Source organism: Dermacentor albipictus, chromosome 1 (genome assembly GCF_038994185.2).
Source record: "Dermacentor albipictus isolate Rhodes 1998 colony chromosome 1, USDA_Dalb.pri_finalv2, whole genome shotgun sequence".
Taxonomy (NCBI): Eukaryota; Metazoa; Arthropoda; class Arachnida; order Ixodida; family Ixodidae; genus Dermacentor; species Dermacentor albipictus.
Window position 1 is genome coordinate 28,597,609 of NC_091821.1, and position 17,691 is coordinate 28,615,299.

Sequence of the window (17,691 nt, forward strand, 5' to 3'; positions counted from 1 at the left end):
CTATTCTGGGGTGCTATTCTGGGGCCGAATCTTATAACGGTTCGGAATACGAACTGTTCGCTTCGCCACTTACGTCACTTGATGTGCCACTCCCAAGCCGGCGGTGCAAGAAGGGGAGGACGCGACCAATAGATGAGAGGATGCCACCTCTGAAGTGTACGTCACTATATATGACGAGCTAATCGAGGAATTGCAGAATGTTTCTGCTTACTAAACAAATGTAAAATATAAATTAAATAGGCCACTCTGGTTATCTGGCTGCATATCGTGCTCCGTTTTCACCCGTCCTTGGCCCGGTCCAGGGCCTTGCCCGCCCCTGGGTCTACTCTTCATCTTTTCACGAAGACTTCCGCCACAAGTGGACACCATACGATTCCCGGTCCGACGCCAGGCTGGCCCTCCAGGCCCCTCCAAATCTACGAAGCGGCGCGGCGCCGCGCTAACCCTAACTCGCCGCGCCTGCACCTCTGAAATGCAGCGTCTCACGAAGACCCGCCAGCCGACAGCCACCAATGCCCCGCTGGCCTCCTCTTCTACCGCCGCCGGTGCCACTGAGCCTACTCTGTCAACGCTGAATGTTACCAGCGACGTGCCTAATTCTAAGCCGGCAGCCCTGCCTCAACCGGCTGCGTTCCTGCACTCCGCACACGCCACCGTGCATATTCCGGCCACGCTCAACGCTGTGAGCAACGCTGAGAGCTCTGACTCGACCGCCGCGTCGCAGTCGGCGTTCGTCGCCTCAATGTCTCCTACGACCAAGTTCCACGCTGTCAGCGACGCCAAGAGTCTCGCACCACTAAACGTGTCGCAGCCTGCAGCGTTCACCGCCGCCGCCACGGATGCCGCCGCGTCTATTCCGGCCACATTGGCGCCTGTTGTAAAGTGCTGCAATCAGACATCAGAATCGCAGCTGAACGCGCTTGTTGCAGCCGCTCCCACCGGATCCACCACTTCTGCCGTGCTGGACAGTGCAAACTCTACGCCCGCCAACGTCATTCCCAATGTTTCGAGATGTGTTTCTGTCGCCCCTACCTCCTTTACCACTGTGTATCCGGCTGACGACTCGTCGGCGGAGATGGATTTCACGTCGTCCCCAGACAACGACCATAATACGCCATCATTAGAAAGCGGCTGGAGCACCGTCAGTACCAGCCGCAAACCTGCCTCCGCCGCCCGCCCTCGCACCGAGCTCATCTCAGTTGGGATACAGCTTCCGCCCGGTACCCTCACTCCCAAGCTGCCTCTTTACGACTTGCTTGCCGCCATCGTCTCCGCCGCACATCTCTCCTCCAAAACCAGCGCAGAGATCACCCTTCAGGCCAAGCCAGCTCAGAGCCTAGTATTTCTGAAAACACACTCCCCTCTCACCGCCCAACTCCTACTTTCTCTCACGCATCTTCAGCTCCACGGTAAGCCAATCACCGTCAAAACATATGCCCCCAATCCTCCCATTTCCTGCCTCGGCGTCATTCATAACGTTGGTGGTCACTTTACTCCTGCTCAGCTCATGCATGACCTTGAATCATACACGACTGATATTCTCGCTGCTCGTATGATGGGCAGCACAGAATCAGTGCTCATAACCTTCGCTGGCACCGTCATACCCCACTTCGTATATTTTAAACGCGTCGCTTTCCGATGCCGCCCTCATAAGCCTAAGCCCCCCACATGCACCCGTTGTCTTGCTCTGGGACACCGTGCTCACCAATGCCCTCAGCACGACGTTCCGGCCAAGTGCCGCCGCTGTGCTGCACCCCTACCCGCAGATCCTACCGCTCACGCGTGTGCCCAACCATGGTGCATTCATTGCCAGGTAAACACACATCCCTCTCTCGACCCCACCTGCCCCTTCCTCCTCGCTAAACAACGCGAGTGTGCCAGAGCCGCGTTTCTCCGTCGCACAGCTTTGCGCAGGGCCACGAAGCCCACCCCTTCTTCCGCCTCCTTCGCTAATCATGCATCTCCGTCAAGTCAGGCTCCATCACCTCCAGGCTCCTACGCCGCTATAGTCAAAGGGCCCTCGGTGCAAGCATCCCTTTCTTCCTCTACTATACCCTCGCCATCCCTGACTGACGAGAACCGCTCCTTCGATCTCCGGCTCACAATGCTTGAGCGTCACCAGCGCGAACAACAGCGCATCTCCCAAGATTTACAACAGCAAATCCACGCATTGACACAAACCCTAAAGACAACAACCTCCTCTCTTACATCCCAGCTTACCAAGCTAAATGAGCACCTTGCCACGCTCATCACCCCGTCCCCTAACGCCCAGGTCGCCCCATTGGCTGACCTGGTAGAAACCACCACCACTGCACACCACACTCGCTTGCTTCAGCTCGAAACTTCGATTGTCCAGATCCTCACCACCCTCCAAACCCAATCCAAGCAATTGGAATCATTCGCTTCTATGCTGGGCTCCCTCCAGGAGTCACTGCCCCCGGCCAAAAAGAAGGAACGTGTCCCCGCAAACTCTTCTACCTCTAATCTATCGTAAACATGGCGCCTGGAGAGGACCTCGAGATTGTGCAGTGGAACTGTCGAAACCTTCGCCACAATAAGACCCCCCTCCACCAGTATCTCCTCACCCGCCCTTCCCTGCCCCATTTTCTCCTTATCCAGGAGACTCGGACGGCCCGCACCGTCCCAGGTTACCGCGCCTACCATGCCACGACGGGCACGCCGCTTGCGTCCATTTATGTACGCAGCGACGTCCTCGTCGAGCCACTTGATATCCCCTCCAGCCTCCGTAAATATTTAGTTGGTGTTGTGTATTACGGACCTTCATCGCGCATCTCACTCGCCTTTATGTCTTTCTATAATCCCCCTGCCACATCCTCTTTGTTCACTGCCTTGGGCAAGTTCCTTCATTCTATTCCCGCCACCACCCATCTCCTCCTTGGGGGCGATTTTAACGCCCCTCACACGCTCTGGGGCTACCCCCAGACCCTCAAGCCCGGCCGCCTTCTCCACTGTCTTGCCCAGGAACGCCACCTCACCCTTCTTAATACCCCTGGCTCCCCTACTCGTGCGGGCACTGTCTCACAGCGCTCCACGACACCCGACCTCTCTTTCTCTCGGGGCTCCCTTTCCTTTCACTGGCAGGTCACAGCTGAAACGCTCCTCAGCGACCATTTCCTCATTCATATTACCGCTTCACTTTCCCACATCCCTCGATCGCACTCAACCACTCACACTGACTGGCACGCATTTCGCACTAATCTCCTTTCCGCCTCCTTTGAATCTTACGATGACTGGACGTCGCGCATCTCCGCTGCGCTTTCGACCAGTAGCCGTCGCGTTCGCTCACGGCATCCTATCCCAGACCCGGATCCTCACTTTCTCCGTTTATGGCGTCGGATGAAACGTCTCCAACGTTCTTTGCGCTCCCAACCCCAGAATTCCCAACTTTCCTCTCGGATTGCTGCTCTGCGGGCCGAGATAGTCGCCCATGGCACGTCCCTCGAGCATTCTCGTTGGAGTGCGCTTTGTGACGGCCTCGATTCTGCATTACACTCGCGATCCACGTGGTCCCTTTTTAAATCTTTCTTAGGTACGAAGCCTGCACTTGCTCCCACTCTAGCAAAAGCCCTCACTCAGGAGACTCCCTCCGAGGTCTTTGACAAGCTCACTTCTTTGTATCTCCCACCCCCTCTCACACCTTCCTACCCAGCCTACTCTGGCGATCCTAACCCAGACCTCGACCGCCCTTTCACTCTCCGGGAGCTCGAAGCTGCCCTGGCTGCTAATGCTTCTCGCTCGGCTCCCGGTGAGGATACCATCACATACACTACACTCCGCAACCTCCCCGACCACTCCAAGGAATTCCTCCTTCAGACTTTCAACAATGCCTGGGACAGCGGCTGCTTGCCGAGCGCTTGGACATCCTCCCTTATTTCTATGATTCCGAAGCCGGGCAAACCTCCCTCCCTTTCTAACCTTCGCCCTATCTCCTTGACGTCGTGTGTTGGCAAGACCCTTGAGCGAATGGCTTTGACTCGCCTCTCTGATCTTATTGAAGCGAAAGATTTCTTCCCCCACTCTCTTATCGGCTTTCGACGGCGCGTCTGTGCACAGGACATGTTCCTGATCCTCCAGCACACCTTTCTCTCACCCAATCCCAGCCAGATCCACGCTCTTGTGACTGTTGATGTCCGCAAGGCCTTCGATGGTGTGTGCCACGACCATATCCTGTCTCAGATCTCCTCCCTAGACTGCGGACACCGCATGTACTCTTATCTCCGCTCCTTTCTCTCTAACCGAGTGGCTCGTTTCCGAGTGGACACACATCTGTCCGATCCCCACCCGCTCACCCGTGGCACTCCTCAAGGTGCTGTTCTCTCTCCTATCCTTTTTAATCTTGCTATGACCCCTCTCGCCTCCCAACTAGCCCAGATTCCTGACCTCCACCACATCTTTTATGCCGACGACATCACCCTCTGGTGTTCGTCTGGTTCTCCCGGTCACGTACAGGACACCCTGCAACGTGGCCTCGATCTCATCAACTCCTTTCTCCCCACTGCTGGCTTGTCACCCGCTCCGGAGAAATCCGAGCTTTTCCTTCTTAACTACTCCTCATACCAGCGCTCCCACAACGCCCTAATCTCCCTACATCTTTCCGGCTCTCCCATTCCTGTTGTCCCCCAATGCAAAGTTCTTGGCTTCCCGTTACATGCAGCCAAGAATGTGCAAGCCCTACACCACGCGGTCAGGACTTGTCACTCGGTAACTCACCTGCTGCGGCGCGTGGTCACTCGGCGCTCGGGCCTCCACGAGGCTCATGCGTGCCGAGTTGCCCATGCGCTCGCCCTCAACAAGTTCCTGTACTTTGTGCCTTACGTTTCCTTCACCCACACTCAGCTTAACACCCTCGAGACCGCCCTTGTTGGCCTCTACAAGGCAGCTCTCAACCTCCCTATCACCACCTCCACTGCTAAGCTCTTTGCCACAGGCCTCTTCCATCCTCTTCGTTCTCTTCTCTCTCTCCACCGTGACTCCCAGCTTGCCCGGCTTTCTCTTACCCGTCAGGGTCAATGGTTACTGGCCCAGGCGGGTATCTCTCCCATTCCCGTTTCCTCCTTTACCTCTCCAAAATCCACCCCGGCGCCCAATCTTCGCATTCTCCCCCTCCCGTCTAATATGTCCCCTGTCCTGCATGCCGGCCGTCGTCACGCGGCCGCGCAGCATCATTCCCCCCTCTTTACTACCCAGGGAGTAGCCTACGCGGATGCCTCTTTCATAGCCCCTCGAGGTTCCTGTGGCTACGCTATCTACCATCCCCACCTCCCAGCACCTGAAACTCACACGAGTGGGCCGTACCTACACCCTCCGGATGCACTCTCTCTCGAGGTCCTTGCCATTGTACATGCCCTACAATCATTTCCCTCCCTGCCCTCGCTCCCAGAGTACACGATATACACCGACTCCCAAGCCGCCATTCGCCACATACAGAACCGCACCCTACCCCATTCACTCCAACAAGAGGTCGAACGAGCGGTCTCCGCACTGCAACCTTCCACCGTTTTCCTCCGCTGGGTCCCTGGGCATTCGGGGATTGACGGCAATGAGCTGGCCCATCAGCTCGCCCGTGATGTTTTTAACCGGGCACCGTTGATCCCCTGGTCGGGGCCCTCGCAGGATTCTGGGGGACTCTCCCTGCGCCGCACTATCAAGGAAGTTTACCTCCAGCTCCGTCTCGACAAGCGCCTCTACCCTCCCCCTCATCCATCACTCACTGTGCCGGAGGCTCGCCTTCTGCGGCACATCCAAATGAATGCACTGGTTACCCCTTCCCGCCTCTTTCTCTATCGCTATCGCTCCGACCCCTCCTGTCCCAACTGCCCGTCTACTTATGCAGACCTATCCCATTGCCTATTCTACTGTCCGACTGCTCAGCGATCAAGTTCCTACCCTCCCCCTTCGCTTTCCATCACCACCTGGCTCGACTGGCTTGGCGCTGAAGGTGAAGAAGAACAGCGTCGACTGGCCGCCCAGGCGGTCGATATGCTCGGCCTGTAATTTTTGGCTGAATAAAAGTCTTATACTACTACTACTAAATTAAATATTATACGCCATGTATTGAAGTATAAACTTGTGGTGCCGGGCGTTTACGCAATGCAGAAGTAATTTATTGATGTCATTCTTTTTCATTCTCAGCCCACAGGCGGTATCGTAAGCGTAAATGAGTTGGCCACGGAGTGGGCAGAGCGCAGCGCTATGTCGTCTGCTACCAGGAGCTCGCACGATGCATGCAACAGGAACGCACTACCAGCACTTCTCAAATAGATAGCGCGACAAAACCGTGAACTGTTTCTTAGGGACACCTTTACTAGCCGACTATATCAATTTTCCTTCTTTTTTCGCCCTTCGTCATCGGCTCGGGCATGACTCGCTCGCCGCCGCGCTGCCGCTATCCCTGCGATCTGCCCCACGGCGCGTCGCGTGATCACGGTATATGGGCCCTGCATTTCCTGCGCGAAGTCAAATCGAAGAGTGTGGTGCTGACGGTGCGCGCTGTGCCGTGAAATTGAGAAACAAAGTATGACACTTCCGAAATAGAGAAAAAAGGGCAGCCAAATAAGAGAGCTCTACAATACCTTCCCGTCCTGACTGTATAGTTTTATCAGCCGAACGAAGGAAGCGCTGAACCAGCCTAGGTTGAACCCTTCTGACTGCTGAACGGCGATCTGCGAGCTATTCACACTGGCGATAGCATTGGGAATTCGATCTCACCATGCAAATATCTCCTTGGCATTGACTTTGAAGCTGAGGTCACGGGAAAGCTGACCCAGCCCTTCAACGGGCCAACACAGTAATTGCGAGAGCAACTTTGTGGACAATGTCGGCAGCAGGGATCTAGGCAATTCCGACGAATGCTTCGCGTCCGACTGAGCTCTGGGAGCTGCAAGCCGGTGGCAATGAACCCCAGCGCGCAATATTCCTTCCTCTGCGTGGAATGGCCACTCGTACGCTTGCACCCGAGTCTCCTCCATTTGATAGCGTAGCCTGCAAAAGGTCTACTTAGAAAGCCAGCAAGGGCGGTGCAACTCACTATCCGTCACTTCTTCGAAAGCGTATCGCATTTCCAGCCGTGGTCGACACCGAAAGATCAACGCCAAGCAGACGACGAAGGCAAGTAATCGCCTCCGAAGCAACCAACGCACGCGCGCGCGACGCCCGCGTGTCTCCGCGGACGCGCGACCGGCGCGCGCGGCCAGGGTCACAAGCCAACAGCCAAGTCACAGCAACGGAACCCAAAGCGGACTACCCCTTCGCCGGTTCCTACGACCGGTTCGCTTTGAAGATGATTGACATATGCGTGACGTATTCGAAAATTGCGATACCGCCCCGCTGCCTCTGACGACCTGTGACGTAATCAAAATTTTGGCCAATCAGGTGAGGCCAAAGGAACGGTTCCCCAAGCGAACCGTTATAAGATTCGGCCCCTGGACACGCATGGCGGCTGCACGGCCGCCATTATCCGCCATGTTTACTCTCTGATTGGCTGTCGAGAGGTCACGTGCTTTAATATTTGTGCCGGGAAGCGGAAGTATTGCAAAATGCAATTTTGCGTTTTCATCAAGATGACGAAACGTGACGTGGAGCTGCAAATTTTATGGACTAATACATTTTTTTGGTCCTGGCAGCTATATTGCGATGTTAGCGCTTCAAAAAGAATGTGAGCGGTAGCACGCACAACCAGTGCAATGCATGTGCAATTGCCTGAATATGTGGTGGCGATTCAAGATATGCGCCTTGCCAGCTTGCTGATTGGCTGAAGGAATATCTCGTGATGTGCGTCACAGGAAGGGCTGTTTCGTAAGCGTCATTTTGACGATGCGTGACGTTGCGCTGGGCCGCCATTGCTGAGATTTTCCGCCATAATTTTTGCTGCGACGAGCCGCGCGAATTATGCTAATGGGAAGCCATATGCAATGGCAGCCGAGAGGAATGCGTATCGCCACATTTTCCCCGTCGTTTGGCGCCACGAAAATCTTTTGTTCATAACGCGTGCTCATAGTATTTGCATCACTCTCGGGTGGTGTTGGCATTTGTGTTTGGGGCCATCATTTTTTAAAAGAAAGCGTTTAAACGAAATAATATTGGTTGAACATAGCAAACTTTCGGCAATGTTGTCCACTTTTCACTGCCGCATTTGTATTGTAATCGAGATTAATGCCTTTTCGCACAATCAAAAGTTATGACAACGGCCTCTTTCTAATTTACAAAAAGAAATGTACGCAAGGCGGCGCCTTGAAGTTTCTTCCGTCGGTGCGAGTAACTAGCGAAATGAACAAGAGATGGTAGCGCCGGCGCTTGCGTCGCTCTAGTGGATATCTCTGGCGCGCGCAACGCTATCGGTGATATTCGGCCGTTTCTCAGCCAGCCGAGTCGGGCTGAGTCACTTGCGTTTCACGAAATAGCGATAACGTGGCCTAGAACGTGCGCGCATCACCACTGGTAGGTCGCGTATGTTGTCTCAAGAAAGAAAACAAGCGCGTTGGCGCCAACATGCGGTGACTCATTCCATTTTCCAGGGACACGCATCCTAGCTATTGAAGCAGACGACGGCTTGTACGCAGCAGACGACGGAAGCGAGAAAGCGTTTTCGACGGAATAATCATACGCTTTGAGATAGCTGCTTTATTTTTACTGCGGAGGAAAACTGTTTTGCTTTACCGATAACGCTACATTCAGTGCCTTAATTTCAGTTTCTTAGGCAAAACGTCAAGTTGGCGTCACGTTACGTAAGCAAAACCGGGCCCCCAGCACCATTTTGTTTGCGTCGCGTCTACGTCATGCATCGAAGAAAATGGCGGAATGTCCAGAATAGCGCCCCAGCGAAACGAACAAGAGATGGCCGCGTCGGCGCTTGCGTCACGCTAGGGGATATCCCTGGCGCGCGCAACGCTATCGGTGAAATTCGGCCGTTTCTCAGCCAGCCGAGTCGGGCTGAGTCACTTGCGTTTCACAAGATAGCGATAACGTGGCCTAGAATGTGCGCGCATCTCCACTGGTAGGTCGCGTATACTGTCTCAAGCAAGGAAACAAGCGAGTTGGCGCCAACATGCGATGACTCATTCCATTTTCCGGGGACACGCACCCTAGCTATTGAAGCAGACGACGTCTTGTACGCAGCAGACGACGGAAGCGAGAAGCGTTTTCGACCGAATAATCATATGCTTTGAGATAGCTGCTTTATTTTTACTGCGGAGGAAAACTGTTTTGCTTTACTGATAACGCTACATTCAGTGCCCTAATTTCAGTTTCTTAGGCGAAACGTCAAGTTAGCGTCACGTTACGTAAGCAAAACTGGGCCACCAGCGCCATTTTGTTTGCGTCGCGCCTACGTCACGCACCGAAGAAAATGGCGGAATGTCCAGAATAGCGCCCCTGGGACACTGCGACTCGTTGTGTCTTGCAAGAAGTCTGGTCCTCGATTGTATAGCTTAATGCAATACCAGGTGTGTAGCAGGCTTTCGCTTTCAAGTGTTACGGAGAGTAACATGCTGCTGAACTTTTTGTGTCTGTACGCCCTCAATGAATTTATGCTTGGTGCATTAGTTGATTTTAAAAGAGTAATAATTTTGTTGCACAATTTGTTTCACACTGTTGATGTCTTGTTTTAACTCGTGCAGAATTTTAGAAGGCACTGCAGCTGAGCGCGCCATTCCCTGTGTAAGTAGCTGCATCTTTGCCCGAGGTGGCACGAAGAAGGAAATTCCGAAACACTGATCTCATCGACCAAGTCCCGGTTATTGTCATTAGAAGATTGAAAAAAAGTATTCCAAAGTGCACATCAAGCCTTTCCGATTAGCAGAAATGGTGGGCCTCCTAATCAAAACATGGATCCAGGGCCCACAACACGCTCTTTGTTCAGCCACAGTTCAGTTGTAAATCGAATGTGAGCCACGTGCAATTTCATAAAGACGCAAGACGCCTTGTGAAATGAATGTTTATTTTACTTCATATAAATGCTCATTCCGGGCTTTTCGCACTGCATTCATCCAACCAAGTAAGCACCAAGTAAGCAGCCATAGTTCCCGTACGAAGCTCCACCGGACAACGTCAGTTGAAAAAAAAAATTCAATTACAAGCATGTGTCATTTTGGTATTAATACCTTATAGAGGAACTAGAGGAACCTGTCGTGCAGAATCAAATTCTTTGCCACAGTATGTGACGAATTCAAAACACCTAAACACCTGCGCTCAAAATTCGCATTAGTGAGTATCGTAATAGTTGATGAATTCTTTTCACGTGTGTTACTAATTTTCGCATGTAACTACTCATAATGCCACGCGATAAAGAAAAAAAAGTGCAAACATGGCCTAATGGCTAGAGTGGCCCTAGAGTATCGGGCTACTGTGCTTGAAGACAGGTTCGATCCCACCATCGCGGTCACGCGTCTCTGTTATTGAAGGGGCGAGACAGAAACCAACCTATCACAACATGCCTGGAATGAGGCAAGGAATGCTACGCGTTAGAAACATTACACTTAAAGGTTTATTCAATAATGGTCGACAGGCGCGTAGCCAGGGCTTTTTTTTTTCGGTGGGGGTAAGGTCATAGAATAAAGAACAACTTGTAAGACAGACAGACAGAAAAACTTTATTCATAGCATGTGAGTTCATTATTTTCCGTTAAGAGGAAGCTTTAGCTCAGATGCTCCTATCTGACTACATGCAAAAGGAGAATTCGTTTTTCTCGGCAACCACTGCACCAAATTTGACGAGGTTTGTTGCATTTAAAAGAAAAAACTTAAAATCTAGTGTCTGTTTGTTTCAAATTTTTTATTTAGGTCGTAAATTTTTAATTAAAAATTGGTAAATATAGCAAATTTTCCAAAAGCGAAACTATCAACTCTGCAATAAAAAATGACATCACAATTCTGTGAATTCCATCTAATAGTACATCTAAAGCGGACAAAATTGATGTTACATATGAATCTAAAAAAAATTTAGTAATAAGGAAATAGAGCTTTTGCAGAACCCTTGTACACAATGTAACGAATTTAAATAGCATGGCTAGCCTTGGCTAATCTCATGATTGCAAGTCCAGGTTAGTCCGGTTGTCTAGTTACCTTGCGGCGTTTAGCCAGTCATTCGGCGCGCTGTTCGTCTGTTTCATGGGCGGTTAGTTTCCTCTTCATCTCGTTCCTATGTCGATTCCAGGCCTCCTCCTGCTTATCACAACTGTCGCCGTCCATACTGCCGCTTCAACTGTGGTTGCGGCGCACGCGAGCTCTCCTTTACAATCCACCGACGTGTTATCAGGCATGCGACGCAGCTGGCGAAGCGAGCGGAGGCGAACGCAACGACGAGGAACGCGGTGTGACGTCATGTGCCTCCTCGGAGCACGGCCACGGCGAAATCGCAAGTTCGCAGCGAGTAAAGCGTTCGCTTTAAAACGTTCACCAGGAGCTGACAAGCGCTCACGCTGGAACCCATGAGCACACGACACAACCACCACGTTCACAGAAAGCGCGGAAACTAAGCGTGTGAGCGCGGAGCCACAGAACATTCAGGCCTTCAGGCATTCCGAGCTTACACAGAAGGGCGAAGAGATCCAATAAGATGGCGGCGTTAAGTCATGTGACCGACTAAGCGCAAATCAGCGCAAAACGTACGTGTGCATGCAACAGACAGCGGTGATTCGAATGGGTAAAGGCAGTCACTGCTCTGTACAACGGCAGAGGTTGCAGGCGTTGCAGACACTCTATGGTTGCAGAGGTTGCCGTACTCTTCTTTCTCGATATGTTCGGAGACTGTAGGAATTCGGTTACGCCTTGCGGTAGGTGGTAACGCGCATCTGTTCCGGCATTCTGCCTGTCGCTTTGTGACGTTTCCTCCCGATATATATACTTGTGCAGCTTCGGTCGTTCATTTCAACTTCTCCATTTATCGTCTGCATTGAAAGTTTCATCCTGAGTGCAGCAACTTCACATTGCTGGCTGACATCTCTTTTCGGAAGAGCGTGCGCTGAAGGCAGCTGCGGTAGAGACTTCATATTCCACGATATGATCACGTAGTACGTGTTGGACTGTGTGTGTTGGTCCCACATATGGCCGGTATGGGACATCCCGTTGAAAACATTCTTCGGACATCCATAGGATTCAAGTTTTGAGATTTTGTTTAGATCCCAGAAGTTCAATCGTGTGGATGCCTGAAGGATGTCTTAAATAAGACATCCCGAAATTTATGTCCACATGCTATCCACTGGACGTCCTGACCGGGACTTGGACGTTCGGATCTAATCGGGATGTCGAGGATATTCGTGGTCCAAAGGGACGTAAGATATAAATCGACATACTGAATTTGTCCGCTTTGAATGATCTAATGGATGCCTTTTACAGAACCGCGATATTTGTTCTTGATACAGAACTATTAATTTGTAAACTTCGTGGTTCTATTTTTTCTTTCAATTTTTTGAAAATTTTTAAACAAAATTCAGGCCCGAAATAGAAATTCCGTTGCAAACAGCCACTAGAATTTAATTTTGTCTCTCAAATACAACAAATTTCATTAAAATCGGTCCAGGGGTTCTCTCAGAAAAGCGTTTTTGCATTTTACACGAATTTGAATTGAAGTTGGGCCCGAGCTAAAGCTTCCCATGTGAATTACCCAAAGAAACAACCTACCTGATATATCATCGGCCATTCAAAATAAGGCATTTAATTAAACGGAAACTAAAGGCAAATACCGTTTACGTGGACTGTTTAAATGCCATTCCAGAAACCTCACAACGATTGTTTCGTGCCAAGAAAAAACTTAGTTTACGAGAAAATTGCATCTGAAGCGTCCGAATAGCTTGATCACAATTCAAATCTCCCGCCAACCGACCGGGGGAGTGGTGACGTTGCATACCCCATCACCACCCTTTGCTCATGCTTTGCTGCCGTCGGCGAGTAAAATGGCGCCCGACAGACGGCGGTACCGAGCCAAGACAGGAAAGACAGAGCGGTGGATTCGCCGCTGCAACTTTTGTTTGGCCAAGTGGCGTAGACCGTTCGGGCACCCTGCGGCATCACATGGAAATAGAATTCTTTAATGCTTGCAATTTGTGCGAGTGTCGCGAGCCAGCAAAACCAGCGCAGCACTAACGAAACTACTGCAACGCGAAAGCGTGGGCGGCGCAGAGTCGAGAGAAAACGAAACCATTCGACCGCCCGCGTCGTTCTCAAGGGTAATTTCAATTACTTTTTTCTGAAAATGAAACAGAACTGGAGAAGTAGCATTTTATTTCATCTTATAGTACAATACAAGGATGTTTTCTGCAACGAGTAGTTGAGTATTAGTGACAGAATTTAACTGAGGAGTGCTTTGGTCATCAGGCAAGTGCTTGAATGACCCGGGGGTGTCTAATCACGTTCTGCATTTACCTAAATTTCTCGATTATTACGGCTCTGTTCGCGATAATATCGACGCCTTAGATTCTCGGGCACTAATCTGTCACTTGAGCTTGATTTAGTATTTGCCTTTAGTGTCCCTTTAAAGCATGTAATTCAATATTTGCCAGTCATAAGGGTATAAATAGGTTCAGCAGCAGAAAGTAGTGTGCTTGGTTTTGCTCCAATGGAAGCAAAGTTGCAGTGTAGCAACTTGAAACATCTGTTGATACTCCGGACTCTTTACATATAGTCTTGTTTTTGAACTTTGGAATTACAAGCTTGATGGCATTTCCAACATTGCATTTGAAAGTAAGTCCATAGTTGTTTTAACTCCAAATACATCTTGTTCTTTGCGCACCATATAAGTCAGAATATAGTTCGGCCCATTACCTTGAAGTGGAAAAAAAAAGAAAACAACAAAAAATCACCGCAACGCGTTTATTTTGACAACGGCATTGCTCATCCATCATCAGACCTGCACTCTCATTCATTCGAACTTGCAGAAGTGTCGTCAGAAAACGACCAACCGTTTGTTGCTGGCCGCCTCCCACAGTGCGTCGACCTCGGTGCCACAAGTGAGCACTACATAAGACCACCAATGATGTTTTACGTAGGTTAAATGCTGACAGTTTCCCTCTTTGTGCTAGCCAATACCACACGCTTTTTTCAGAAATGCCAAACTGGCGCTGAGTGGACATGTTGCCGTTCGCTTCAACAACTTTTCTGTTGAACGCAGCTGAAAACTGTCTCCGCATGCCGTTACTCATTCATCACCGGACAAAGGCAAATCACACATGAAGTCGATTGAAAGTGTTCACACAAGTAACAGCGACAAAAAAAAAAAAAAAATCACATTTGGATATGGATACGGCTTTGGCTTTGCCAACCTGCACGCCTTAAGTTGCCAGACAATTCACTCTGCTAAAGGCCGCTATATAATATGAGGCGCGACCTTAGACTGCTTTCTTCAAGAAAATATCTAGATTTATATTCTGGTTTATACACAATGCCAGAAATGGGTTTAACTTAAATAGTACTTTCATGAAAAATGAAAACAATGGAATCATCAAAAAGCACTTCCTAATAGCTACTTAGAGCAGACTGCAACTTGAAATTAGTGATGCACAGGTGATGCATGCAGGTTCAGAGAAAGGCAGGAGACACTCATAACATAGAAAAATTTATTCTAGGATGAAATGCTAGGACAGTGACAATCACGAGATTGTTAAAGTTTACACTAACTTGTTCTGTAATGGTAGCAAAAATGGGTAAGCAGTAGAACTGAACATAAGGTTTATAAATAATATCACAAAATTGCACAAACAGATACAGAATTTGCAACTGTCTGTCGTAATGAATGCTCTAGTGTCATGGTATGCATTTGAATGTCTTCCCTTCTGAACTGTTGCACGCGTGAAATGTGAAGCTTGTGTTGTGGATGACGGGAGGTTTCCTTCATGGACGGGTTAAAACTCTTCTGGCAAACAAAGAAGCGCCAAAATAAATTTGTGAAACAATCACCATTGTCAAATTGATGGTGAATAATGAAAAATTCTTAACATAACTTTGAAACGCTTCCAACATTACTTTTGTGAAGCACACAACACTCTTAAGATTTCTGAAACACCAATACTGTTTTTACAAGAACAAGAAAAAAATTGCATTAACTAATGTGAGACCTTCTGCTTGAGTCATGAGTGATTTAATAGCAGACAAAAGAAAATAAACCTTCTCATACCAAGGCCGGGATAATGTAACAATTCTATTCAAATTTTTTCCTTTTTTTGCGCTTCATCAGTGGTCCGAATAGCGTTCTGCCTACATTGATCCACAAGATTGGCCGATGGTGAATGGTGGATAAGAAAAGCATAGAACAAAGTGAAAGGAAGCATTACATTATACCGGCCCAAGTGTCACAAATGCTAATCATACTAGCCTGTATGAAGCAAAATCTTGTACACACATATACACACAAAAAAGGGGGAAGGGCTTTGCCAGCACATAAATTCAGGCACCCGTGTGAGAGGTTCTAGCCCATTAACTTTGAACCAAGAACTTTGCAGACCACAGCTTGAGAATGCATGCAAAGGAAGGGCATGAACGACTGACACTACTGCTAACCGCTCGGATAAAGAGTGCAAAGCAGGAGCATGTGTCTTTTATGAAGCCCGAGATTTTTTTTTTTCTGATGGCAATACAATGGACCTCCCAGAAACATGATACCTGCAAGCCCTTCTACACAGCTTACATATCAGATGGATGCAAAGCATGGTCATATGTCTACAATGACAATAGACTGATACACTAATGGTGATTAAACAGAGGAAAAAAGGTGATGGTCACTAGGACGCACTGAAACACCACCATCATCACCACAACAGTGAACAACAACAAACGAGAGAACAACAAACATCACCAGACACTGGAAAAAATTGTTTTCACGACTTGAGCACTGATGTACCATGATGAAAAACGCCTGAAAAACTTGCGATCAGCCGCCTGATGCTGCTCATGTTCAGAAACATTCACTGCATCAAAGTTTCATGTTACGGCCAACTTGCTTCAGTAACATGGTGGCCACGACAGTGGTGGCAATGACACTGGTAGGCCACACTTCGGAAAAGGCAACGCCGAGTAAATCGACATGGAGTGCAGCAGCTCTGCTCGAGACAGAGCCGAGCACTGAAGTATTACACGTGCACAGTCTGCGCAGAAGCTCCATGCAGCCACACATGTGCAGCAACCACAACTGGCTGCCACTCCACATTCAAACACGAGAAACACTGGCAATGGCATGCACCCATCTCAGCTCTGCTTTTCGCTTGGCTCCACAGAAGCTGCCACACATTAGGAGCTGCCTCAAGAACACTGTCCTGTGTCGAGTTTTAGCTGACAAATAAAAATAATAATAATAATAAAAAACATTTTGGGAAAGCTAAATTTTAAGTCCTACGAACTAAAGGCTACAGTTGCACACAGACAAAACAAATAATTTTTCTTTGAGCAAAATGGCAAATAACAACATAATTTCACATACATTACCACCTGTTTTCACTATAAAAAGAAGGACAAAGAAACCTAGCCTTCCAGCACATCATACAGTGATTGTGGCATGCATAATACATGTTGCATGCACAAAACAAAAATGGATACAGAGAATACAGAGCACCAGCTAAGGACTGAGCAATGAAAACAGCTACTACATTGGTCAGTACATGTGTACTAGATCAACAGCATGCTTTAGTATTGGCTTTTAGGGTGTGTCTACACCTGCAGCCAGTGCCAACCATGGTTGAGTTCAAGCTAGCACCTCAGCATGTCTTTGCAGCTACATGCAAAAACCAAAGTAGCAGCCATGCAGCTCCCACTGCTTGCTGCAAGTATATCATTCACAAAGACACAAACATGACATGTCCAGAGCAAGAAAAATTCCTTGCAGCCTGCTGGAACTTTTCAGACAAATGCTATTTGGACAGACCTGTTGACAATTCCCTCTCTCTCTCCCTCTCACACACACAAAAACACACACACACACACACACGCACGCACACACACACACACACTCTTTCTCTCTCTCTCTCTTACACCACACACACAGTGGGAGTATGCAATAAATTAACAATGTTACATCTGCTGCAAGTTGCAGAGGCATTCGCACAAACAACAAGGTCCCTCAGGCCAAATATGATCAATTCCCAAATCACTCTCACTGAAACTTTATCGGCACTATCCAAGGCTGGTGTAGGCAGAGACTCGCAAAGAGTTTACCCCTCAGTCGTGCACACTGTTGCTATATGAAATATGCAGAACACCAACGACAGAGACAGAGCCAAAACAAAAAACACAAAGGAACACTGGTAAGAAATGAGTTTCAGTTACAGCCATCAATTTCGCGTGCCTAATAGGCTATGATGGCGTCAGATGGGAGGACTTGATGACGCCATGGTATTGATGCGTTGCCAGAGATCTTTCTTGCAAGACTTGGAGCGCCGCAGGCTGTGCAGCAATTCTGTAAACTGCACCATTCCGCCAGGAGTCAGCATAAAAGCTGCACGGGCGCTACGAAGGGTGTTGATGAATTCATCATATTCAACCGAGGTGATGTGGTACATCTTGGTGTGGGTGCAGGCGATGAACCTGTCATGTAAGGAATGAACAATGGCTCCAGTTAAAAAGAAAAATTAACAAGTTTGAAATGACAGACCAAAACAGAAACTCAAAGGGTAAGCAAACACTAACAACTTATTTTGCAAGTTCTGTGCAACAGTTTCACCACTGAAGTGTGGCTCTGCTTCACGGCAACATG

The 17,691-nt window shown here is 49.2% G+C and overlaps 2 protein-coding genes across 3 annotated transcripts in view; one reads left to right on the top strand and one right to left on the bottom strand.

The window, feature by feature from the left end:
• The first annotated feature begins 472 nt into the window (after window positions 1-472).
• On the top strand, window positions 473-2,494 carry LOC139054639 (uncharacterized). The gene is made up of 2 exons (XM_070531983.1): window positions 473-1,409; window positions 1,992-2,494. Exons 1-2 carry the CDS (start codon window positions 473-475, stop codon window positions 2,492-2,494), a joined length of 1,440 nt encoding a protein of 479 aa, XP_070388084.1.
• Window positions 2,495-14,552: 12,058 nt separating this feature from the next.
• Dora (zinc finger SWIM domain-containing dorado) overlaps window positions 14,553-17,691 on the bottom strand; it is a 217,181-nt gene continuing 214,042 nt past the window's right edge. For both annotated transcript variants that reach the window (XM_065437182.2, XM_065437183.1), the window contains exon 26: window positions 14,553-17,522. In XM_065437182.2, the coding sequence (XP_065293254.1) occupies window positions 17,303-17,522 (220 nt within the window). In that variant the 3' untranslated portion in view covers window positions 14,553-17,302. The remainder of the gene's footprint in view (window positions 17,523-17,691) is intronic.